The sequence below is a fragment of the Myiozetetes cayanensis genome, unplaced genomic scaffold (assembly GCF_022539395.1).
Source record: "Myiozetetes cayanensis isolate MyiCay16 unplaced genomic scaffold, myiCay2020 scf7, whole genome shotgun sequence".
In the NCBI taxonomy this organism is placed as follows: domain Eukaryota; kingdom Metazoa; phylum Chordata; class Aves; order Passeriformes; family Tyrannidae; genus Myiozetetes; species Myiozetetes cayanensis.
The window spans coordinates 7574145-7600002 of NW_026087964.1; the positions used below are offsets into that span (position 1 = coordinate 7574145).

The following is a 25858-nucleotide window of genomic DNA, read 5'->3' on the forward strand; positions in this document are numbered from 1 at the left end:
AAAATACAAAACGAGTCTTCATCAGATTCCTCACGCTGTTACTGTTACTCCAAGATGCCCTGAACCCAGTCTGAAATCAGCCTCAGAGGAGCTGTGCAGTAAAACATGCTTATGCAACTACACTGGCTGCTTTTGTGTTTCTTTAAACAGATGTTTGTGTTTTTTAAAATATTAATTATCGCAGAACTATAATAGATTTTCAGATTGATGAAATACCGGATAAATCAGTATTTAATAAATAAACGGCTTTAATAATAACTGTGTGCCCTTGCGCTTTCGAATCCGAAGGATCAGTGACAGTTCATCTGCTCCAGACAGCACTGCCCTTCCCCTCCTGAACGCCGAGACTTGCTGCCAACACCTTCCGTACGGTGCAACCTCATGAGCAAACACCCTCTCCGTCACTCCCCGGGCGCTTCGGGGACGTGCTGAAGCACCTGTGAACCTCATTGCTTTGCTCGGGCATCTCACGAACCGAGCGCAAGCGGGACAGGGAAACGCAGAGGAAGGTCCCACCCGCAGGGTGAGCGCAGCGGCGGCGGCCGGCAGGTGGGAACGGGGCGGGGGGGAATTTCGGCGGGGCGGGTGGCGGGCGCTGCCTCAGCTCTGCCCGCAGAAGCGGCGGGGCGGGAGCCGCCCCCGGCCGCAGCAAGGCACGGAGGGGGATGTAGTCCGCGGGGCTGCCTACACTTCCCAAGGTGCCCGCAGAGCCGAGCCGAGCCCAGCCGAGCCGCGGCGGGACTGCGGGTGCCGGCACCTGCCGGCGGGGGCGGAGCGCGGCGCGGGCCCCGCTGCGCGGCGGGCGGGGACGGGGACGGGGACGGGGCTGGTGCCGCCCGCGGGGGCGCCGTGACTGGCGGCGGGGACCGGCGGCGGCGGCAGCGGAGCGGAGCGGCTCCTCCTGCGCGCCATGAGCACCGGCACAGGTAGGCGGGCTCGGGGGGAACAGCCGAGACCCCCCTGGTATCTGGGAAGGGGCCGTGGCCGCTGCCCCGCTGGGGTCCGTCACGTTGCCGCGCAGCTGCGCGCCGGGGCGCGGGCAGGGGCAGCCGGACGGGAATTGTTCACCTTAAAAAAAGATAAAATAATCCCGAAAATACGCGAATATGTTTGTGTGTGGCTGGGGGGGAGCTGCCGCTGCCGCAGCCTCGGGCGCTGGCGGGCGGGAGGGGCTGCGGCTGCCGCGGCGGTGCGGGGCGGTGGGACCCTGTGCGGGGCTCCGGCGGAGCCGCCCCTGCCGCGGGGCATCTCCCGCACCTGTCCCGGTCATCTCCCTCACCCCTGGCGGGAGCCCCGCGGCATGGGCTGGGCCGTGTCCAATCCCCCTTGTCCATCCCCCGCATCTCTCAGCCGCGGCACGGTTGGGGGTCTCGCCGCGGCTCCACAGCCGAGGTGGGGATGAGTACTGTCCCCCCGGCATCCCGGGGGTGGGAGCACACAGCTTTTCGGACGGGGATATTTGGGTTAAAAGCCTGGCCTTTTTTGCTGGCCGAGATAACCGTGGTGGTGGTAGAGAAGGTGAAAATCAGGGATGTACCATGGAGCCCTAGCTCGGGTTGCCGCCCGGAGGGATCCAGTTGCCCAGGGCAATACAAAAGTAATTTATCCTGTGATACATGTAGGGTTTGAGAACTGACTTGGAATTGTATTTTCCAGCGGTTCGGCGTTCATATGCATTTTGTGTCGGCGGGGGGTGGTTACTTCAGAACACAGTTAATCGCAAAATATTACAGTCCTTCAGGCAAATGCAGGGTTGTGCATAGGGAAAAGGGGAGGCTTTGAGAGTTGATTGTGTATTTCGTTTCTGAGGGTAAATGTAGCTGTTAAATATACTCATTACCACAACAACAGGCAGAGGCTGAATAGCTACAATTATGTGCTGACTCTGTGTGTCAACATGTTTAATCATATCACATCTTCGCAGTGAGCCCAGTGGGAGCCTAGTGAAAACAGAGAGGAAAACGATCTCCCGGGTAGGACAGTGAGTGACCTGGGGTCAGGCACCTGCCGCAGACTTCAGCTAAAAACCTAGTTTGGTATTTGCTTGGGTTAGTTGATGGTGTACATATTTCCACGTGTGTCGATTGTCCCCATTCTTGCATGGCTGTGGATGAAACATGTACTGCCAGCATGCTGGTCCTCTCGGTGGAAGTGCTCAGGCCAAGGCAGGTGTACAGGGTGCAGGTGAGAGCAGAGTAAGCGTGTGTTGCAGAGTGATTTGAACCGTATGCTAGCAATGCCAGATTTGTTCTCTGTCTTTAGAGGGCATCAAGGTGGTTAACACAGAAGGTAACATCTGCTTTGTAAATTATTATACTCTAGCACAGGATCCTTTCCTCGGATACCTGGCTGTCATTTTGAGCTGAAGAATATGGAATGCTGTGAAGTATTTAAATTCTCTAGTGATAGAACTGAACCTACTAGAGAGAATACAAAGTCCAAAGTTTTATGTCTATAATATTTTAAATGCCAATTAAATAGATTCTAAAGTTATAAACCCAGTAGAAGAGTTAGTGCATAACCCTCTAATGCAGAGCAGACTTGACACTGTTCTATCTCAGTAATTGCAGCAAACACGGTGTAAATGAAATAGCAAAAATGAACAGTGCCAAGATAAAAATAACATCCTGGGAAAAAAGAGAGTGGAAAAAACCCTGTGAGTTCTTAGCTCTCGTTTGAAAGAATAACTGGTAGGTTTAGGGGTTTTGGTTTTAAGTATAGGGTTAGCTTCGATGTTTCCAAATTTTGATTTTGCATGTCTATGTGGGCTATGTAAACAATTTGCGATCAATTTTCATGATAAATTAAATGTGAGGAGACCACATCTACTCAGAAAAATCAATGGAAGTTTTCCATTAACATCAATGGGACGAGCATTGTATGGCAAATTCAATGCCACAGTTTGTCTAAAATCACTATTTCCAAAAGATTTCCACCAAAATTACTATGGAAAGGCTGTAATTTCAGGTTTGGTGTTTACTGTAACAGAAGGATATTTCTGGTTCTACAAAGGAAATAAGGGTGCAGTGTGGTATTAAAATCAGCCCCATGGAAGATTCAAAGAATTGCTGTACTGTTTGGTAATCCAGGAGAAATCCTCGATATTTCCTTTACTCTTGGGGTGGAGTTGTGGATCTGTGCTTGGTTACTCCAGAAACCTTGACTCAGCCTGCGTGCTCTGTTGTACCAAGGCAACACATTGTTAGCTGTCTGTATCAAGAGGGTTTCAGGCAGTGCTGTGACACTGACTTGCCATTTTAACTGTAAGATTTGACATTAGATATAGAAGTGCTTATATTTGGTAAATGTGAGTTTGTAATATGTAGATACAGGTAATATAATTTAAAGTGGTTTAATAGTGCATACATTGAGCCATCATTCTGTATTAATGGACTGCAGACCCATGCTATCATTTTAAATCTAGAAAGTATATGATCATCTGGTACAGTAAGACACAGCTCAGATGCATTATTACATATGTTATAATTAGGTTTTTCCACATGTGATTTTCGTCAGCTGCCTTCCATATACTTATCATTGCTCTTGGCTTAAGCTATTTCTAAGAAAGCGCCCATTCACAGCTTTTTGTACCTGGGAGATTTACATGGCATGGTTGTACTTTCAGGATTCTAAATGTACTTTTATGAGTTTATAATATGGTTATCAGTCTAATAATTCAGGTCTTTGCCATCTTGAAATCATAGCAAGAAGAACAGAGTAGGTTAAAAATTTGAGATTGAGAAAATGAGGCTCCCCTCAATTCCCAGAAATAGGGTAACATGATGTCTACTATTTAAGTGCAAAAAAAGGAATCACAGAGCTAATTACATACTAGGTGAATTAGATTAGATTAGATTAAATTAAATGTCATGACACAAATTCACACAGCTATTTAGTCTTTAAACTATTATATTAAAGGGAAAATTTGATTGCATGGATCAGAGAACAGCTAATGGAGTATCACAACCCAAATGGAGCAGGAACAAAGGGGCTCTGGTTACAAGAGGTTATGAAGGTTGGTCACAGAGGGTCCAGCTCTGCTTGGGAGATGATTAATTCCTTTTCAAAGTTCTCATGCAAATAGGAATCCTCCCTAGAGACAACAGTTACGATTGTTTCAGACTATACTATGTTTTATAGTTAGATACAGCATTTTACTTTCAGCCCTTTGTTTTGAGCACTGGTAGAAGAGAGCATTGAATTACTAGATAGGAGCACCAAGAGGTTGACTTGCTTTGAGGTTTGCCAGCTGATGAAATGTGTTCAGCTTATAACATGCAATCCTACACATTTCATAATTGACCAAAAGTAGAACCACCTTATTTCATTGCCATTTTAGCCATGTTTCCCTGAAACAATAAACAGTAACATGTATTTCCTGATGGTGTTTTCTTCCTCTGATGTTGAATTGCATAGATTGTATATAATTTTTTAGATTATAAAAAGTAGGAAGTCATATCTTGGGATTCTCTAAGGTTTTGGGTGATTCTCTACAGCTCTAAAGAAAGTAGTTTCAGTTTAGTGTGGGATCGTGTTCTTGGATGGTGGAAACATGCAGCGCAATTGGGAGAGGAGGAAGTAGGTCAGAAGAGATTATCAGCTGGTAGCTTCTGACTGCAGGACCTCCTGTCTCTCCCACAGGCCTTTATGTGCTGCCCCAGCACTGCAGCACATCTCTGTAAGGGAGGCTGGTTCTGCTTAACAAAGCCCAGATATCTGGCTTTCTGGGTGAGGTCTATTTCTTGCCTACTTGCCTGTTTGCAGTGCAGCACCTGTACAGAAACAAGCATCCTTCTTGGCTGGTACATCGGATTGCCATTTCAATAAGATATTCAAGTAGGATACTTTCAGTTTTGCTTCTCAGGACATTGATAGCTTAGGTACTTAATGTCCAATAATTATCGTTGCCATAAAAACATAGAGGGCTAAGAAAAGTAAAGGAAATTTGAAAATTAAAGCATGGTAACTGAGGTAACCTTTTCCCTCTCTTACCTTCTTCTATGCAATGGGCTGGCCAACATTCAAGGAGAAGTGAGGAAACCCTGATTTTAGTTTTGCCCAATTTGACAAGCCATTCCCACTCCACACTATGCAAATTCAGGCTTTAGAGATCGAAACACATCTCTCCTCACTACTGATAACTTTAAGCTCACTGTTGCATTTTCCAGTCCTTCCAGGGGTTTGCTGGTGCCATTAACTCACCTATGGACCTTGGGTTCTCCAACAAAGCATCCAGCACTTGCAATAATGAATTGAGTGTATTTATGTGGAAAGGGCTTGTGATGCATGAGGCTTTTAGAAGCAGAGCTCTGGGAGCATCAGGATGAGAGGGGGCCCAGCCAGCAGAGCTGGGTCTCTGCAAAAGCCCAGCAGAGATGGAGGGCAGTGCATGGGCCTTGGAGATTATTGGACAATTTGCTGGCTCGCTGTCTTCATATTTAAATATAACCTTAAGGCAAATATTTCTGAATTTAGAGTATTTCCTGTGTCAAGATCCATTAGCAGCGTGTCAAGGCCCATAACTGTTATCGTCTGAAATGCTGGAATGTTTTTTTTTCACAGGTTATTAGTTGATGTCCGTGCTCTGAAATCTAGATGGAGTATTGTTTTGCACAAAGCACGGTTATTTATTTTTCCATTTCAGAAAAGGAATGTGTGATGAATAAAAACTTTGTTCAGGGAATATTTTTTGTCTGGTTTAGGAGCCATTTTTCTCCCTTTCTCTGTAAAATCAAATCCTTCTTCTACTGGCATTAGTCAAATTGATCAATAACTATATTTTGAAGATTTTGCTGATTCTATAGGACAAGTTGTTTGATCTTGTGATGTTGAAGGAAATCAAAGTCTAAATGCAGTTGGCCATGAAAGATACACATTCCTGAATTGCAAGAGATTGCTAGTGATTACTTTAAATGTTCATAATACAGGGTTTTGGGTTTTGTGGTGGTTTTTTTTTTATTTGTTTGTTTGTTTGTTTTTTGCTACTTAGAAACTGTTATTTATAGATTTAAGTAATGCTGTCATTGTAAAACAATAACAGATTGCAGTTGCTCCTTATGGTGGTTATTAAGAATAAGTGCATTATCTTGGTTATTACTGTATAGTAGCTACTCACAAATACAGCACCGAGTTCCTTGGAAGTTTTTAAGTACCTCTTTGGCTGGTTCATTTCTAGCATGAGGCACAATGATTCTTCAGAAGAGGATGAAATGTAATTGTCCCACGTTCTTCTTCTTCCTTCTTGCCAAGTTCATTTGAACTTCAGGGGGAAAAACAAATCCATCACCCATATTATTTTATGGAATGAAACAACTGAATACAGTATAAAACAGAGCACCAAGTGTACAGTAGTTGTGATCCTTCAAGTCTTTTTCAGGTGAAGGGAAAGTAAAATCGAATAGCTGTGATACTGTTTGTATGGTAAAATTCATGGTGAAGTAGAAGGAGTTAAACTTTGTTGCCTATCAAGTGAAAAATAAGCCACAGAACCTGTTCTGCTTAAGTGTCATGCAAGAGCTTTTGTCACTTTAAAAAATAGGTCATCTACTTCCTTCTCATAAGTATTTGACTTAGAGATTCATGGATAGCAGGGAATTTCAGAAGTAATGCATAATGCAGTTTACTAGTTGATGTCTAAATATATACTTGGATCTTCTGAGCTGAGCTGCTCTCAGTGGGACTGAATGAACGGGCAACCCTGTTTGCAGGGATTTGTCTGGGGAGTTCTTGGTCAGAGACCACTTTGGGTTTTTTCCTTCCCCTGTTTTTACCTCTGTCAAGAGAGTTTACCGAGGTACATTTATAAATCACATATTGCTGTAAATATTGCAGTTTAAAATTGTATGAATGCTCTAGAAGTCATGAAAAGTATTTTTACAGTTTTCCCTTTGTTTTTGTCTCAGTTATTTTCATTTACTTTGCTCTGTTTACAAATTGTTATAATCTCATCCTGTTGATATTTTCAGTATTGCAAACTCAGGTGGGACCTGCAAGTCAAACAGGTTTTTCTGTTCTTTACCTTTTAACAGTGCACTGATAGGCTTTTTGATAGAGTTCAGCTGACAAGTTTGGCTTCGTGGAGTCTTGTAGGGTTGGCCTTGCTGTGGCTTTGCAATTCCAGCAGCAGGAAAGCAATCGCTCAGTTACAGTTTTAGATGCAACATAGATACAGAGGATGTAATCTTTAAGATTGCATATATAATTGTGTAGGGCACCGAGACCAAAGGAAACCATAGAAACAGGCTGTGCTGCCACTATTACCCGTGATGACAGGAAAACGGGAATGGAAAAGTGGTTTCAGCCAAATCCCTTAGCCAGGATACAAGGCAATCGGGAACAGCTGGGGCTGTGTATGTGTGTACCGCGAGCTGTAGCGAGTGCCTGGCAGTGACTCCAGCACCTCACCCCTGTGACTCGCACATATGCTCTCCATTCTGCTGCCTGTTAACCTGGCTCTAAGTCAGGCTCCAGGAGTGCCAATTGCAGGGTTTGGGCCTGTGCTCTGAGCTTCGGTGTGCTTGGCAGCTCCTGCCCTGCTCAGACTAAATACAGCCCCCTGCTCTGCCGTGGGCTTCAGGCAGCGACAGAACTGTGCCTGGGCACAGGCTGTGGGTAAATCCTGGTGATAAGGGAGCAGAGTTGGCTTGCTTTGAACCTCTCCATGACTAATAGTGTACACTCAGCTATGGTGTTCCGACTCACATGGTCAACAGAGTTGACCTGCCAGGGTTCATGCAGCGGGCACGATGGGGGAAGTTGCTGTGCACTTCTCTTGAGTGTGTGGCGTGCATGGAGAGGTGGTGGAGAGGTCTGCTCTTGTTCCACCCAGAGAAGAGAAGGCCAAGGGTGAATTGAGTTGTGGTCTTCAACCCCCTAATGGATGGGTGGAGGGGAGATGCAGCCAAACTCCTCTCACAGGGGCATGAGGCAACAGTCAGGAGGGGTGGCAAGGGAAATTCATGCTGATTGTAAGGAGAAGTGAAAGCCCAATGAGAGTGCCTAAACCCTGGAGGAAGGTGGCAGAGAGCATGTGAAATCTCCAGCCTCCAAGATTTTCAGAATTTAATAGGACAAGTTGCTCCAGCATTTGCCAGACTTTTAAGTGTTGACCTGCTGTCAGCTGGATGTGTGGACATCTTGTCCAGAATTTTCTGTGGGTATTTGAAACCATCCTTAAGCGTGACTGCAGAGCTTCCCTTGTGCTGCTACAGAGATCTATGGGCAGATTGTTTTTTGTGGCCATTTACCAACTAGTGTTTCTGGACGTGTTTTGATGGCTCATTCCTGCCTTGGAAAATTGGAGAAAAACTATCGTCAGCTGCATGTATGAACACTTGTAAGCTTTCATGCACCAGACCTTGGGGAGAAACAGGGTTTATGTACCACAAATGTGTTGAACAGTTGCCTAAGGATGCAGACCTCTCCTGTGGGTTATGTTTGTGCAGCTGCAGAGCTTCTCTTTGACTGGGACAGAGAGTTTGATATGAAAATCTGACTTCTCTATCACTGCTGAGACTTTGAGAAGTGCTAAGCATCCTTCACCCATGGGTTAAATGAGTGTGAACTGCAGAGTATTTTATCTCTCTGAAACCAGGGCATATATTTATGTGCCTTCCCCTACAGGGAATTAGATGTAAACATTTTAGCGTCTTTATTCTAATAGCCATGGGTTTTCATGGTACAAAACTAAGATAACAAGCATTTCGCAGACTGTCTTAATGTGTTGTCAGCAAGAGAATAACCAAAGCTGTTCTAGCATCTTCTTTAAGGCTTCTGTCCTTATGCACCATGAGACCTTTAGTAAAAAGCTTTAATGTTTCAAAATTCTGACATTTATTGTCATTATTTAAGATCATCACAGTGTCTGTACCAGCTCAGACTGAATGTCTGTGTTTGTGGCTCAGTAACGTTTCCAGCTGGGCCTATCATCCTGACCTGGAAGCTAACAATGACAGTGGCTGTCTGTCTTGGTCTTGGATGTTTTTCAAGATGGTACTAAGGGATGCATCACCTGAGATGATGAATTTTAGCTCATTTTTGGTAGTGTGGCCTAAATTTAGTTGAATGCAGAAAGCCAGCTTAACAGACTTCTATTTATATCTTTATGTCTTAAGAGAGCTACCCAATGACACTGCTGTAGATTTGATTTTTGTCTGTATTATTAACAGGATTTGACCTAAGACTAAAACCTAGGTTGTGCTGAGAACCCTAAAGTCCTATTATTTCTAAACTTTGGGGTTAAATAATCTTTCTGGGCTGACGTGATACGCTACATTTTCATAAAAACTGCTGAAGCGATAGGCTCATGTTTTACATTTCTTTTCACAGATCTATGATTTTAACTTGCGATATGCCTGAGCTTTCTTCCAAGGTCAAAGCTGATTTTCTGTGGGAACAACACAGGCTGTCCCCTGTGAAGTATATGAGACTGACGTTAGGGTAGTGCTGCCAGCTCTGGAGAAATGCTTGGCTGGGCTTTCTGCATCTTGTCTCTGAAGCACATAAGGTCTACATGGATCTAGAAGCGTGCCATAGTCATGCCTATTTTAGAAAGCGGCAAACAGCACGAGCTGCAAATTTAAGTTGGCAGAAGAAGCCTGGCTGTTAAGCTAAAGCTGTCAGAAACTGCCATAATGTTGGTTGGATACTTGATTTACCTGTTCTGTTAAGATTAAGAAAGGCAGTTTCTCAGAGCCTTTCTAAATACAAAGATAACTTAAAATTTTTTGAATTAGATAGAAATTGGAGACAGTCTCAGCTTCCATCCTAGCAATTTGGATATCATACATGTATTTCTTAAGGTCAGTAATTATATATTTATTAGAGGGATGGATGCTTTCGGTATAACTGTTTGCACTGTAGGCATCAAAATGCACAAAGGTTTCAGTTCTGAATTTCATCTTTTTTTCTGGTTACTTATTTAAACTATTTTTGAGATGTTGTCCAGGTTATGGATCAAATTCAGTTGCTAAGTCATCTGATCCTCTATTATTTCTCCATATAAGTGGTTGTTTTCACTCACATATCCCAATACTGAGTTGTTTACAAAAGCAGAGCTGTCTTCCCTCAAGACAATAAAAGGTAATGAACCTATTGCTTCCTGTGATACTCCATTTCTGTGCTAATCATATTGCTTGCTTAGAAAATGCTGTACTGTTTTATTTTTTGGTAATGAAAAAATAATTTTCTTTTTCCCCTAATAGAACTTATCTTCTGTAAGTGAACCTATGAATCTGTTTTAAGGAGTTGCACATCCAAGTGTTGCTTACAAAGACCTTAGCAGTGGGTAAACAGCAAATCTTGACCTGTTAAAGCGATATTCCTACCCTTAGCTTGTCTTGTGGCTCTGTGCTGTGGATCTGGAAGGCAGACTGTGGAAGGCAAAGGACTGAAGTTTAGATAACCCCTGTGAATTTTCTAGGGAAATTGTGGTAACTGCGCTGTGGGGAAGAAAGATACTGAATGGAAATTATTTTCACTGCGTTGATATTATGGTACCATGAAGAATTAACAGTTACCAAAGAGCCTATATTGGTCCCAAACTACTTGGCATTTCACCTTGACAGCTCTGTACAGCATTGGAGCAGTGGGGAGGGAGGACTTCGGATGGGCATTAAGAGCTGTGCATCCCGAAGAACCGTAGTACTGACTCGTAAACAAGTCCCTCTACATGTTCCACTCCTTTCTGTCTCTGGGCTGAGATCCCTTCTGCTGCTTCCAGGATGACCCTTGCCTCTCACCGTCAGTTTTAAAATCTCTTTTTATCAATTTGTTTTCCCTTTTTGTTGCATACTTCTGTGTAAGCATCCTGGAATGGTATGCCCTAAAGAACGCATTAATGCAATAAAAAATTGGAAAACTTTTAAATACAAACAATGTAATTATTTGGGTAATTGCTGTTATTGTAATATTCCGTGTAGTCTTTTTATGACTGCAGTTTATATTGTTTGTAAAATATTGGGAGATGATGCTGTCTCTATATGACTTTGTCATATATAAAGAGTTGTATTTTTAATCTCAAACTAGAAGATAATACCTTCTCATTAAGAAAATTATACCATGTTTTGCAGGAACCCCTTTTTTTGATAGGATGTATCACTTTACATTTATATTCTCTGATGTCAGGGTTTCTTTTGGTAGAATTTCATTATGGTACTGTTGGTGCTGCATATTTTTATACTTAGCTTTTTAATAGTATTTTTGATCAATTGACTGCAAAGCTCTCACAAGAGAAGGGGATTTGCTTGTGCACACAGGAGAACTGAGAAGAGATTTGTGACTTGTATTTGATGGGATTAGTCAAGAGGAGAAGAATCTGAGATACCAAAGTCTGAATTAAATGTTCCTTCTGTTAGGTCACTCTGACTTTACATGTATAAGACTTAATACATTTTGGGTTATTTTTGGCATTGGCATGACTGGCTGACATTTGTCTGTAAATGTAAGAAAGGAAAACAAAAGGTTAATTTGTTTCCCATCTTTCAGTAAGTTTTGAAAAATAATATCTGGTCCTCAGCTTGTCCAGCGGCTCAAGGAGAGGAGGAGGGAAGGAAGAGTTGGGCTTGTGAAAACCCATTGCAATAAAGCCAGTTGCCTGCTGCTAACTCCATGTCCCTGGCAGCCTAAATATTCCTGCCCTTGATTTTTGTTTCTCTCTGGATCATATCAACAAGGAGATTTCATTAAAAAAAAAAATCAATATTGCAGCTCATGTCACCCTTCAGATAAGATTGCACATGTAAAATACTTTAAAAAAAATTAATAAAAAGCACTAGAAGCTAACCCTGGTAAATGTGGGGGGTTTTATATTTATGCTGTAGGAAAAGGCAGCACGTAGTGGCACCCAAGCTGAGGGCGTGCAGCCCCACCAAGGAATCTCTGCAGCCCACAGTGACGCCTGTCCCAGCAGACCCTTGCCAGCAGCTGTCACTGTCACTTGCCAGTTCTTTAAAGCTCTTTAAAGGTGGCGTTATGTGGCAAAGAGATAACATGCAGCTTTTTCCTCTGGAGGCAGGCTTAGGTTAATATTTCCCCAAAGGCCAGTGTTATGGATGAGTGCAGCAAAGTGGAAAAGCCCTGGGTTTCTCTCGGCTCACCCATCTCCCTTTCCCAGCTGGGCAGGGAAGCTGAGGATTTAGGCAACTTTCCAATTTTTCAAGTTCTGCAACTTTCATCAGTTACAATCACGTGGATACAATAGGTAATTTGGAAAATATTTATGATCCACTCCAGGTCACACTGATAACACCTGTCAGCTTTTGTATCCCCTGGTGACCTGAAAGTTTTGTTTGGGGAAGAAGATTATTTCAGTCCTGGGGGCTGGTACTGGGTTGAGCTTGTTTACTTCAGTACATTTGTCTTGAGTGCATTTACTTGAGTACATATAGATGAAGTGGACCTACTCCAAGCCATACATGGCACTCCTGTTTAAAAGACATTGAAACAACCAAGTTCATCTTAAAAAAATCTGACCAAAGTGCACCACACTGATTGTGCCCTGATGCTCTCTGTTTGGAAGCATCAGGTTCCTATGTTCATTTGTTTGTCAGCAGGTTTTGATAATCTCATCGTTCCAGAAGAGTGTCACTGCTGTATAGTTTAAGAGTTGGGGGGGAAAGCATCTACATAATGAGAACCATTCCAGCGAGAGGTGGGGCAGACAGGTCACACTGGGAATACCTGCTGGGGCAGGCACAACAACGCTGGGGGGTTATGAAGAACTGCATTGCTGAACACATTAGTTAGAAGCCTTTTGTCAACATTTTGCTTTTGTTCCAGAGGTGGCTCACAGTGGGTTGTGCCTGCACCTATTGTGTAATGGGCCATTGTAGTCAAGGGAGTTGTTGTTTGCCCACCATCAAGTTGAATGAGCCTGCTGTAAATAAAAATGCAGACAGGTATTTCTTTGCAGGAAATCCTCAATATCATACCATATCGGGCTTTAACTGGGCTTCCAACCGCAGAAGCATGTTTCAGAAGCTGTATTTTTAAAAGTGTACTCCAAAATTCAGATTTTATATTAATGTTTAAGAAGTCCATGAGGGTTATTTACAGAGCTGTTGATATGACACCACTGGTGAAGGAGCAGCCAGCCCTGAAGGCTGCAGTGCCTGTAGGAAAGGCCTGAGCATCAGGGCAAGGCACTGGCAAGTTAAATGTGTCTTAGGTGTGCCCAGGGAGTCTCAAGAAATCAGAAGTGCTAATGCGAGGGATGCTGACTTATCAAAGGAGTGCAGCTACATGCGAGAGGATTAATTTTACTAACACATGCTTGTAGTTCATCAAGCTAATAAGTCTCTGCAGCATCTCTTGTGAATCCACAAAAGAGTTAAATTCATTAGACTTCATGTTGCTCCTTCAGTTTGAAATGTACATCAGTCATCTTTACAGCTTGGAATTCCTCATTCTTAGTGCTCATCATAAGATTTTTTTAAAAATTATTCTAAAATTGATTCCTTAGAAGTTTTTAAGATGAATCATTTTCAAATTCAAGACTAGGTACACTCTCATGTATATTCCCATTGAAGCATAAGGAACTATGTACTTATGTAAGAAATAAAACTTCATTCTATAGCTAATAAAAGCTTCCCCTTACCTTAGATTTGAAATTTTGAAGTTTGACTCAAAGTTCGAAAAACTTTGATTCAAATAAGAGTATTTTAGATTCTTTTTAATATTATTACTCAGATACAAGTTCCAAATATAGCTTTGGTCAGCTTTCTTGTGCAGACATAGTAACTAAGCTGTTATTCCTTGAAGTTAAGCTCCCAGAGCCCCTTCATCTATGAACTATTGTGCTGCAAATTATTAACAGAATACATTAGTCTAGAAATTTTATCTGCATCTGTCTTATGTAATTTAATGCAAATGTTCATTTGTGATCTTAGTTCTCTTTATTCACCTTGAGGAAACTTAGGGTGAAGTTAAGAGTACACTTTAAAAATGTACGTAGGAAACAAGGAAACGGGTTTTAATTATGATTTAAAAGAAAATCAGCAAATAAGTCTAGAATAAAATTATAGAAGATTGCTGTAGGTTGCTGCAGTGGTACATTAACATACTAAACTATTTAGAGTGTGACACATTTTCCACATCAAAATTAAACAAATAGCAGCTTAATATGTTAAGTCATTTCAGTGACATCTGCTCTGTCAGTTGCCCACGGGCTGGAAAATGAAGTATTATGGCAAAAGATACACAGATGGATCCAGCAGCTCAGGATTCGCTCCAAGTGATGCAGGGCTGGGGGCCAGTTTTGGGTCCCTACCAGCCATGTTGGTGAGATGCTTTTGGCCCCTGCCTTCGTTTGGTATGAGATGCTCAGCTAAGGACATTATCACCACTGTCCTATTTCCCCCACCACAACAATTAAATCAAAGAGTGCAACAAAGAGGCCATTTCTGCTGTTTCCAAGAGGAATTTCACTTACTGTGGGAGTATTTTTCCTCTTTTTTTTTTTCCTGAATATTTTTTCCTTTCCTTGTGGCTGCACTGGTGAGTGGAACTGTCCTACTTTGTCTGCTCTTCCCAACACTCTGAGAACGTGGCTTCACACCAAAACTCATGTTATTGGCATTCTTTCTCCAAAGCAAGGTAGTGTAGTATATCTCTAGGATTTAAAAAAAAAAATACTGTAGTGTCATCAATTTACTAGATAGTATACAAGCAGAAGCATGAACCTTATGAAAATCCCTGAGATCTATCAATTAGACTATGTATGCACACAAGAAAATTAAGGTAAAAATCACAAGCAGTGGCATCCATAACCATAAATCAGAATACAAGTTGGAGCCTCTTTTCTACCGTTTGGATTTTGGTTTTATGTTGTTCATACTGGAAGGGGATTAGAAGACTTTATAAAATGTTAAAAACCTTTAAACTTTTTTTGCAACTATGACAACTAGAACCAGACTGTGATTGCTGCACAATCACATCACCCAGGGCTGGTAGTTAATTTAAAATATCAAGTGTTTCAAGGCTGTGATAGAACTTTGAGGCTTAACAATACTTCTTATATTGCAGTCAAAACTCCCAGAGCTCCAATATGAAAGAGTCAGCCAAAATTCACAGTGCAGCCAGATTAGCAGTGTTAATCACATTGCCTGTTCTTTAAATTGCAAGGAACCTGTGCAGGGTGTAGAGGCTGGAAACTGGATACCAGTGCAGTAATGCCTGTGTGTGACCCACAGGATATGTGGTTAGGTGGGATTGGTGTTTACTGCCTCAACAAAAACCCTACTTCCAAGACAAATTGCAATGTCAAATGTGTGACTTTTTAAGCCACCTCGTTTTTTGTATGTTTGGTGTGTACATAGTTTTGAAAAGACAGTTTGGCTTCTCTAGTTCGTTGTGACTTCTTGGTGGTGGGATCACCAAGGTCACTGTCCATCTAATACTTGGTTTGTAGGGTCAGTTCTCAGGCCAGGCTGCTGCAACTCTGCATGTTTGTTGTGACTGGTAGCACTGTGGGACAATGAATTTATTATGATATTTATATATATATATAAAATAAAAGTAATTACTGTAGCTATTTATACGTAAGTGTGTCTAAAATTAGTTTCTATTATTTTAGAATGCAATGGTCTAAAACTGCATGTTCAGATCAGAAATGTTGACACCCTTCCCCCCCAGGGTATTCCAAGTTGCTTTATGGGAGATCCAGATAGAAGAGTTTTGCTTTATTCCTTAGGTAAGGAGTACAATACTATGATGGAAGGTGGCCTCATAAAAAAACCTGGATGGGCAAAGATGCTGTGAGTTAAAGGTGTTCAGCAACACTGAACACCAGGTCATTTTCTGAAAGATACAAGACACAGGTTTGGAAGGCTAATTTCTTAAGTGTGTGTCCTCTTGCACTTGTGATAGTGTTTGTGTTAGAGAGGAATTTTAGGGAGGTGTTTTTCAGTCTCACACCACAGTCCTGCCAGTGGGATGAAGGGAAGCAGGTCCATAGACAGGCTGCCTGGATGGGCAGAGGCTGGGAGGAGAACATCCTCCTGCAGGAGCCAGGCTCCTTTGGAAGACTGGGGGAGAACATGAATGTCTTCATGTCTTAGTGATGGGCTGTAGAGAAGATGGACTCGGACTCCGCTCAGAGGTGTGTGGCAAAAAGGCAAGAGTCAACCCCGTGGCAGCTTTCAACATGGCAAGTTTTGATTAGATATAAGAGGAAACAAAATTCCCAAGAAGGTTGTAAAGCACTGGATCAGGGAAAATGGCAGCCTTACATCCTTGGAGGTTTGAGATCTGGACAGGACAGGGCCCTGGGCAACCTGATCTGGTGGGATCTGCGCTGAGGTGGAGGCTGGACTAGGTGACCTCCAGAGGTGCCTTCTAATCTAAATTATTCTGGTTCTAAATATAGCGTGTGGGAGTGCTAAACTTGACTTCGGCATGATTAAAATTACATTTAAAGCTAAAGCAGGACAGCAAGACAATGCTCCTGGGACTCTTGTGCAGCTCTTCCAAAAAATATGTCCGTTTTCAGTGGAAGCTCAGTTCTGAAACATAATGGTGTACCAGTTGAGAGCTATGTGGCGATTTTAAAACCAAAGCTGTGTCTTGGACTGTGTGTGATGCTTAGATGTACTTTGTAAGGGGTCAGATTTATTTCTGCAGGTCATAAACTGAGCAGCTGAATGGATTTGAGGCTTCTAACTCCCATTCTGTGGCAGATAATTAAAAGATCTAATCTCTTGTACAGCTGACCTAAGAGTAAAGACAATATAGTTCCACTAGTCTGTGGATTTGCTGCATAGGAGAGTACACAGCTTCTCATTTAGTAATGAAATATGTTCTTAGTACGACTTCTCATAATTTAATATGTTCTTAGTACAACTAGGCCAATTTTGAGATAGTCTCTTGATTTACTGTTGAATCTTGAGGCTGTCACTTTCTTTTGGACTGAATGTAAAATATATAGGGAATTCCTAGGCAGGAGAGGTAGAATCTCAGTAGTATAAAACTGTCTGTAAAATGGTAGCCTAAAAAAATACCAAGGGAAAGGAGCTTTTTCTAAAGATTAGAGCAATTCTGAGTTTAAAAGAGCAAACTTTATTACATTTTCTAATTATGTTCATACCTAATCATAAAACTAATAAGTGGATTGATATGTACCAGAGTTTGGGATTGGCACAGAAGTATTAAAGGTTTTGAGTAGGTCTGAGTGTGTTTGAAAGGTTTTGGATCAGTGGTTTAAGTAACAGTTATTAAATCTTACTGTGTGAGTAGAAGAATACACTTTAAAGTGAGAGTTATAATTCTACCTTTGTACAAATGTAATCTCACTGGTTAAAAAGGGAGCATCCAGAATGAATGAAAAATTCCATCTCAGAAGCTTTCAGAGTGATAATAATGAGTTTATTTTCTGTCTTTCTCCCCTTCCTGGTAATTATTAACAGACCAAATATGGAAGTGGGAAAGCTGTCAGTCTGCTGGAGCATCCTTGGGGACTGCTGCTATAGTGCTGCAATGCTGGGCACATAGGCAGCCTGTCTGGAGGACAAAGAGATGAGTTACAGCAATTTTCCTTCCCCCTTACGTGCTGCTAAGTGGAACTCACAACTGGAATCGGCCTCATCAGTTTGTAAATAAGTGTTGATTACACCTATATGATGTAACCATCCTAGCAGCCTGTCAGTAGTGGGTCTGATGGCATGAATTAGGTGGCAGATTTGACCTGTAATTGGAAAGAAAGTTAAATGGAGGCTTAAAAGAAGCAAATTGGGAAGTGCAGCAGAAACTGTTCTCGAACTAGAGGTGCAGGAAGTCTGTTGCTTTCTCAAGTGCCATTCTAAATGGTACTGTATTAATGGTGTATTTTTAAATAAAGATAGTATAGATAGTATAGAAAACCTCCATGACACCATTTTGACCAAAGAATATTTTATCCAAAAAAATTTTGTATTTTTAGATAATAGATAGAAATCATAGAATGACATAGTGTTGCTCATTTTTTGCAAATTGCTAGCAAGCATTTTGGGCACTTTTTATTATTTTTGTTAAGAGGAAGAATTGGCAGCAAATGCAGGTATTCCATGCAAAATTACATTTTCTTAAGAAAATAACATGAAGAAAGGCCTTTTTGTTGTGAATAGCAGGGCCAAAGAACAGGTGGTGATCTCCTGCTGTTTCTCCATTCCAGAGATTCTGTTGTTCTTCTATTGCTATTGGAATTAGTAGTTGGTGGGTTTTGCCTTTCCGCTGGTCCTTCCGTTCCCTCAGTGCCATATCTGTGTTTGCCAGCAGTTCCCAGGTGTTTATATGCATATTTTCTATTGTTTTACAAACCTTCCCCTAAAAGACTTTCTATTTCTTTCTTTGTTTTTTACTTCATCTGTAAAGTTTTGATATGAGTTCTTGATTAAGGATACAGTTTGCATGTTTATTTAGTATTTGGTTATATTCTGAACTTGTGTAATCAGAATCTGGAAATAAGAATTTGTAACATTGTGGAAATACTCAGAGACTTTCTTCTTGCATTACCTAATTTTAAAGCTTAGAGATGTTTCATTTTTATTATACAATGTCACACATGGTTAATTTTTGCCCACGAGAAATGCTTAAACCATTATATACATCTTTGCTTTGAATAACATATATTTACCCATTGTTTCATTTACAGTGTGATTTTGTTTGGGAATTACTAACTCTTCTCATTAAATTTGCATTACTATTGGCATTTGCATTTCAGGAAACAAAAGCTGGGATGGTATTGGCATAAAAAGTAATTATGATCCTTCTTCCAGCAAGTTTGCAGTGTTACCTGCCAAAACCATCAAGATAAATATCTGTGAAGATCCTTGACTCTATACATTTCAGTTGACTTCAATACAGCTGAAATACTGTGCTGATATTTTTCATTCTTTGTTGATGTTTATATTAGCATAGACTGTACTAGTATGAGCATCCAAAATATGAAAGACTGTAAATGGATTCATGTCTGCAGAGGAAAATCCAAGGAGGAGGCTTGAAAAATTGGGATAATTCACAACTAGAAGTTCTTAATTATGTAGAGGTACTTGAAGGGGGGAAATAGCACAAAAAGGAAGAAAATAACACAAAAAGGATTGACACTTGGTGGTGGAGTGTTACAGGCCTCTCCAAATGGTTATAAATTCTAACTTCCAAAACCCATTATATTTAATTGAAATTATTATAAACAATTTTCAAATAACTTGGAGGGATGATGGTAGAAATTTGTATTTGTATTTTTCTTTTCCTAATGAAGGGTAAGATTTTCACATGTTTACAGGGCTCCTACACCAGAATCACGAGAAGCATTGATGAGGAGGATCAGGAGAGCCAGCAGTTGAGTGACAGTGAGATTTAGGATATTCAGACATGGGTTGCATAGGAAATAAAGAAACTCACAATCACAACTAGAATTTTAAACAAGCACAGAAAACAGAGGGAGAAGTTAGGCACTTATATGCTCAGGCTTAGATTTATCTTGTCTGACTTCAGCTGCGTTAGGTGTCTAACCTGAGCTGCTAGCATTGAGTGCAAGTGAGGCAATTCCACAGGATATTCTGTGCCAGCCTGTGGTGATGGACTTTATGGTGGGAAGTTTCTGGTTCTTTTATGGTAGTGGGAACCTTCTTTAACTACTTTTCTAATTTCTGGATGCCTGGAGTTAGTAAACAAGGGAAGACTGAACTTCTACTTGACTTCTGTATTTGTATAAAGCTCATGTTTATGTAGAGTGAAGAACTGAAGACTTGTTCCTTTGAAGATTACAATTGCCATTGGAAAAGATGCCATGTTAGTCTTACTCACAGTGCTTTGGAAATATGAAGCTGTCTAAAAGCATCATCATTATGAACTCAGTGGTACAATGCATGATGTTGTAACCTGTCTGCCGTGGGCTGTCAGCGTGGTGTCAGACAGGGAACCTGTGACATGATGGCAGTCATCAAGCTGCATGGCTTGGAGCATAAGTGCGTGTCATTCCTGTGTGCCAGATTGAAATTCAGACTAGGATTTTCAACTCTGTTTCAGCTCAATGTTAGAAGAGGGACTAAAATTGAGGTAGTGGAATTTCTAATGCTTAGTGAAAGAGAAAAGTATTAATACTAGAGTTGCTTAAAGAGTTGGGACTGATTTGTGATAGTATGAAAAATGTTGTTAGAATGACTGAGTCTGGAGGCTAGGTGAAATTAAGGATTTCTGCCAGTCATGGTGGCTAATTCAGACTTTTACACTTTTGGCACCTAAGGTCTCATTGGTTTGAATAAGCAAGTTGGTTAATCTGCAGAGAGAAGCACTTCCATGAGATGTCTCATTTTACACAGCCTCATTGACAGTTGTAGATAAAATTATTACAGAGGTAAGGATTGGACTGCATTAAGGAATTGCTCCTAGCTCTCTGCTTATTTGACACATTAGCCCTTACTGTGTCCTTTTTCTAGCTCTTATGTAAGAACCTGTATTGCTGAGATAATTCAATTGCATCATATAATTTTTCATACCCTGAGGATCCTATCAGTCTTTTCACGGAGTTGCATATCATGCTTTGAATATGAAATTAATACTCACTCCTTCCAGCTTGATCAGTTTAGTAGACTATGTTTTTCTCAGATACCTTGCTCAGTGCTACAGTCATATCTGTGTTTTAAGAGATTACCTAGAAAATAACTTTTTGAAATTCAGACTTGTTCCTACAGAAACACTACTAAAAACAAAAGGTTGGCAGTACAGATGCTGATAGTGCTTAGCAGTTCAGAAAAGCGAGTCATACAGGAGGGAATGTTGATTTCATTCATTACAAAGCAGAATTGTCCTTTTTTAATTCAGTGAGAGCAGGGCTGTCACTCCAAATGACAGAGAGAAGTGGGATGCGATAGAAAGGGTATTTACCATCTGAGTCATCATTTACTTGGAGTATTTGGACTGGGAGGAGATTTATCTTTGCTTATATTCTGTTTTAGAAATAAACACTGGAAATGTGCTGACATGGACCACTTGTTCTTTCTGTGTGTCACAGTAAACTAAAGTTGGGCTTGTCTCCATTAAATTCATTATTTTTCTGTGATACTCTGGGAGTAGAGCAGAGCCAGACTGTGCTCTGACTCCACTTTGTGATGGTCAACAGTGGGGAAGAGTGAAAAGAGCTCCCATGTGTTGCAGCCCTGGAGAACAGTAAGGCACACTCACTTTGTCCAGCAACATGAAAAGCCTCAGGGGTGGTGGAACGAAAGTGTGAAGGAACTATGTTCCTATGAGAAAGGGAATGTCCAGGAGAAGGATAGAAGTTGGGGAAAGGAGACATCAGGGTGGGTCAGGGAGAAGAATTTGTGGAAAAATAGAGATAAATTAGGGATAAATAGGCCTGGTTGCAAGTAAGTTGGCTACTGGGCATTGTCCTTCTCTGGACAAGCCCAGCCCTGATGGCCACAGCCTGTCCTCTCTTCTTAAACTGTGTGGTGGGATGTATGTGCTTACTGGGGACTGGCACCCAGCCTCCTTGCTAGCTGCCTGTGGGATGCATCCCTGTATCCCATGGTCCCCCAGGTTTGGCTATGCATACTTTATCCTGCTTCTGCATAATGCCAGCTCACCAACAAACAGTGGTCAATGCATAGGCCAAACACGTATGTAAGCGATCATCCCTTGTGGGGTAGTGGAAGGGATCTTGGAGTGGTTTAGGAGGAACGACTTTGAATGCAAACAGTTCAGAGCCATGCACATAGCGGGAAGAGGATGTGGTAGAACGTGTAGTGTCATGAGCTGAGTCCATCAACAGCTGTGTCCACAATGTCCCAACAGACCAAGTCTCGCCTCAGCACCATGTAGGTCAAGGGATAGCATCCTACGTCATTGTCGTCTTAGGAGGTTGTTATTAAAGACTTGAATTGGTAGGATTATTGGCAATTTGAGCAGCTTGCAGCCAGATGAAACTCCTGGTTTCCTTCCTCCTCTGAGGAGAAGGAGGAGTGACCTACATCTGCCCAGGGGGCTGCCAGCCTCCATGTTGCAATGACTTACTTTTCTCTGTTAGCAACAGAGATAAAGGCTTCTTTTGAGACAGAGGAAAATAAAGGTACCTGGTGTTTACCAGACCTTGGCTTCAATTTTAGGTTAATTGTATGTTTTGCATAGAATGTGATGACCTACTAGGTTCAGTCCCAGGGAAACTAAAAGCCAGTTTAGATTAAAAAAGTCCCTCAAAACAGTTTCTTTTGCTCTCTTGTTTTGACTTGAAAAGCATTCTTTGGTGCTGCTTACCAACCATATTTTGCAGTTTCCCCTCTCAGTGAGCAAAAAATGAATTTCTGAATCATGTGTCTCATCATGCAGGATGGCATTTGTTCACAGAACCATAGAACAACTCAGTTTGGAAGGGACCTTGAAAGATCACCTAGCTCAATCTTTTGGGGAAAAGCAACCTAGATGAGATTATCTGCACCCTTTCCAATTGCATCTCAAAAGCCTCCAGCAAAGGGGAGTCCACCACATCCCTGGGTAGGTTGTTCCAGGGCTGAATTGCTCTCACTGGGAGAAATTCCTTTCTTACATCAAGATGAAACCTCTCCTGGTGCAACTTGTACTTGTTGTCCCTTGTCTTCTCCATGTAGCTCCTTGTAAAGAGAGAAGAGCCTCCATCCCTTTTGTAGCTGCTCTTTAAAAACAGCAGTACTGAGATCTGTCCTGACCTGCTCTTCTTCCATCTTTTCCAGTGAGTTGGACTAGGTAAATAAAGGCAGTATGAAGACTGTAGCAGCCTTTTTTGTTGTCACCACAGCCTCACCCTGACATAACACTTGGACCAGACCTTGGCCACCAGTTTCCCTCACCTCTTCTAAACTGAGGTCTCCGTGCAGAAGCAACCTGGGCACAGAGGCTGGATGGGGACTTCTGGGCTTCAGCATCTGCCGTCCCCAGACCACTCTGCTGTTCCCTCAGCACAATGAACATACTTTGTCTGTGATTCAGCCTTGTTGAAATTGGGAAGTGAGGTTAATGTGGGATTTGGCATTGGATTTTCATCTGTCCTTCACTGAATTGAATTTCTGTACATCACCTGGGAAAAATGGTGTGCAACATCTTTCTTTTTATAAATAAGACATAAGTTTATCAGATGATGTTGCTTCATCCCCTTCTGTATGTAAAAGGTGAATATAAAGCTTCGGAACAAAATATTTAGTTTGAAATAAAACTCATTTGCTGTCTGATGAGGTGACGGGTCGCAAATGAAACGACCCAAAACTTGGTCACAAAGCATGTTGTGTAGAGAGCTTCAAAAAGTACCATCAGTAATAGAACTGTTAGTTGCAGAACTGTGCAAGAAGTAGCACTGTGGCTGTAGGCTCCAGGGTCATGTTTGTGTGAATATAGCACGTTTCTGCTATGAATGTGGTGTCGAAAGATAATTGATTGCAGAAACTGTGTAGCCTAAATGTGAAAAGGGAGGCGATGTGATGATGTGTCTGATGGGGATGAAGCAGAACTAGGTTTGTATGGGTGTAACTGAATCTAAGAAGAAATTCTCATACTGTGACAAATTCACCAAAATTAACTAATTTGCACCTGTGGAAGGTAGTGTGACTTTAGCACCAGCACTTCAGTAACATCAATACCTGTATATATATTTGAAGTAACTGTATGATTGCAATAAAATAGCATCTAATCCCTTCCTAGTACCAAATTAAGCAGAACAAATAAAATCAGGAGTTCAGTTTTAATATTTCAGTGTAATTATTCTAGACATTTTTATAGGCTGTAGAATACAACATAAAAAAAATAACCTTTGGAAAGGTCCTTAAATTATTGTTTCTAATCCTTTTAGAAACACATTTCATATAGCATTATTGGAAAGCTAGTAAATTATATTTTAATTAATGATTGGGCGTGATACATTGTGGCTTAGCTAGCAAAATGAGCTACTGCTTTCTATATTATTTTATCTTGCTTTTGCTTTTTGGTGTTGCTGTAACAAGCAGGCATCACTGTTGTTATTATTATTCTGTTTGTACTGGGGAATGGAAAGAGAAATGAGCCATGGAAATTCCTTCTAAACTCTTTTTCCCCAGTTCCAAACATTTGCTCCTTTCCAAGCCAGGGAATGTGCTTGTTCCCCTCCTCCATTTGAGGGCACAGATGGAGCAAATACCAGCCTAAAGAGTGATGCCAAGCAGGGGTGCAGCAACAAAATGACAGTTTCTGATATCAGGTCATGGTTCTCCATAAACCAATGCCCTAAAGATGAGGGGACTGGCAGGAATATGGCTTGAGTAACTGGTGGAGGTGCTAGAAGTGATTATCAGACAGCCAGGGAGCTGCAGAACAGTAGAAGACATAAAGTCCAGTGTTTTTTTAAAATTGATTCTTAAAATTTTTGAGCTACTTATGTTGGAACTGAGCAATAAGGAATATCAATTAATCTAGACGTACTCAAAAAAAAATCTACTTTGTTTCTTGGTATCAAAGTGAGCTCGGAGACATAATTGCATTTCAGATGTTACTGGTGGAAAGTTGTAACCTCAGGCAAAGAGGGGAAAGGCTGAACACTCTTAACCAATTGCTAAGATCAAAACTTGGCTGAATTCAGAAATTAATGCTGATCTTCCACGCAGATCAATAATAGTTTTACTGGTGGGCTTTACTGGAAACAATGTTAAGTCTTAACAGCATCACATTTGCAGTGATGACTTCTTTTTTACTTTCAAAACAGCACTCCACATTGTTGACAAATTCCTCAGTGATCATCAACTAAAATGAATGTATTTAAGTAGGCTTTGGGTCTGACCTGCTGCTTTGCAGCTACATCCCTTTACAGAGAATGGGATTTGGAAAGCAAAAGGCAGAAAAATGTTCTCTGGTATGGTCACTGGGGGCTAAATGCAAGGATTAGAGTGCTGGGAGTTAGATGTGTGTGCACAGGATGGAGAGTCCTGCAGATGGGGATGTGTCTGAAATCCCCTCTGCCCTCTGGGGCAGATTTCTTGTTCAGGGCTTTTTACTTTGGTTTCACAGTCCGGCTCCTGAACTTGATTTCAGTATCTTTCTCCTTGCCTGCACAAACCTGAGCAGAGCTGTCTGTGCTAAAACCAGGGTTAGACTTGCAGCCTCCTGGGCCCCTGAGTGAGAGGAGTTCGTGAGTGTGGTTCCCTGTTGGATCTATTGGTGTTAAACTCACCTTGCTACTTTTTCAGATTGCCCTAATCTGAAGATGATAGTCAACTATTTTTGCAGAGGGTGGTCTCTGCATGTGAGTTTGGCCTTCTGTTATTATCCTGATAGTGCCACACACCATAGCCAGACTGACTTTGTGGAAAGGCAGCCCAGGCTTGTGGGAAGAGTGTATCCAACAAATGTGACAAGGATTCATAAAGGTCTTTACAGTCATGTTTTCTTGGAAAACAAGGGAGGTAACCCTTCAGATGGAAGCTTTTGAGATCCATTGAGTGACACCGAATAAAACACTCTGTACCACCCACTCAGAAAAGACACAAACAAGCACACAGAGCTGTTTTACTATCCACTACATATGGAAAACTGAGGGAAGCCAAAGGCACTTTCCTGCAGTCTTCCACAGACAGCTGGGAAATGGAAAGTGAAAAATCAGCTCACTCTACCTTTGGATGTGCCAGGGAGCAGACGTGAGGAGGAGGTTTTCAGCCTTGGAGCTTTGGACTTAAGTCTGTGGCATTCCAGGCACATGAGTCTTCCCTTAGACCTAGACCCAAGCCTCTTAGCTCTCTCAAAATCTTCCTCTTTTTCCCCCTTTTTTTTTTTTTTTTTTTTTTGGTGGAGGGTCAGTTGTGTGCATTCATTTTTTTTTTATAAGATGCCTTCAAAGTTAAATGTGTTGATTCTAATTAAAACATGAGAAATTGTATTTTTTTTTTCTAAATAGCAC

General features: G+C 41.6%; 1 protein-coding gene across 1 annotated transcript in view; it reads left to right on the forward strand.

Annotated features, from left to right (window-relative positions):
• Nucleotides 1–812: 812 nt before the first annotated feature.
• ABLIM2 (actin binding LIM protein family member 2) overlaps nucleotides 813–25858 on the forward strand; it is a 137830-nt gene continuing 112784 nt past the window's right edge. Inside the window, exon 1 of the mRNA XM_050337624.1 lies at nucleotides 813–926. Coding sequence (XP_050193581.1) covers nucleotides 911–926 — 16 coding nt within the window. The 5' untranslated portion in view covers nucleotides 813–910. The remainder of the gene's footprint in view (nucleotides 927–25858) is intronic.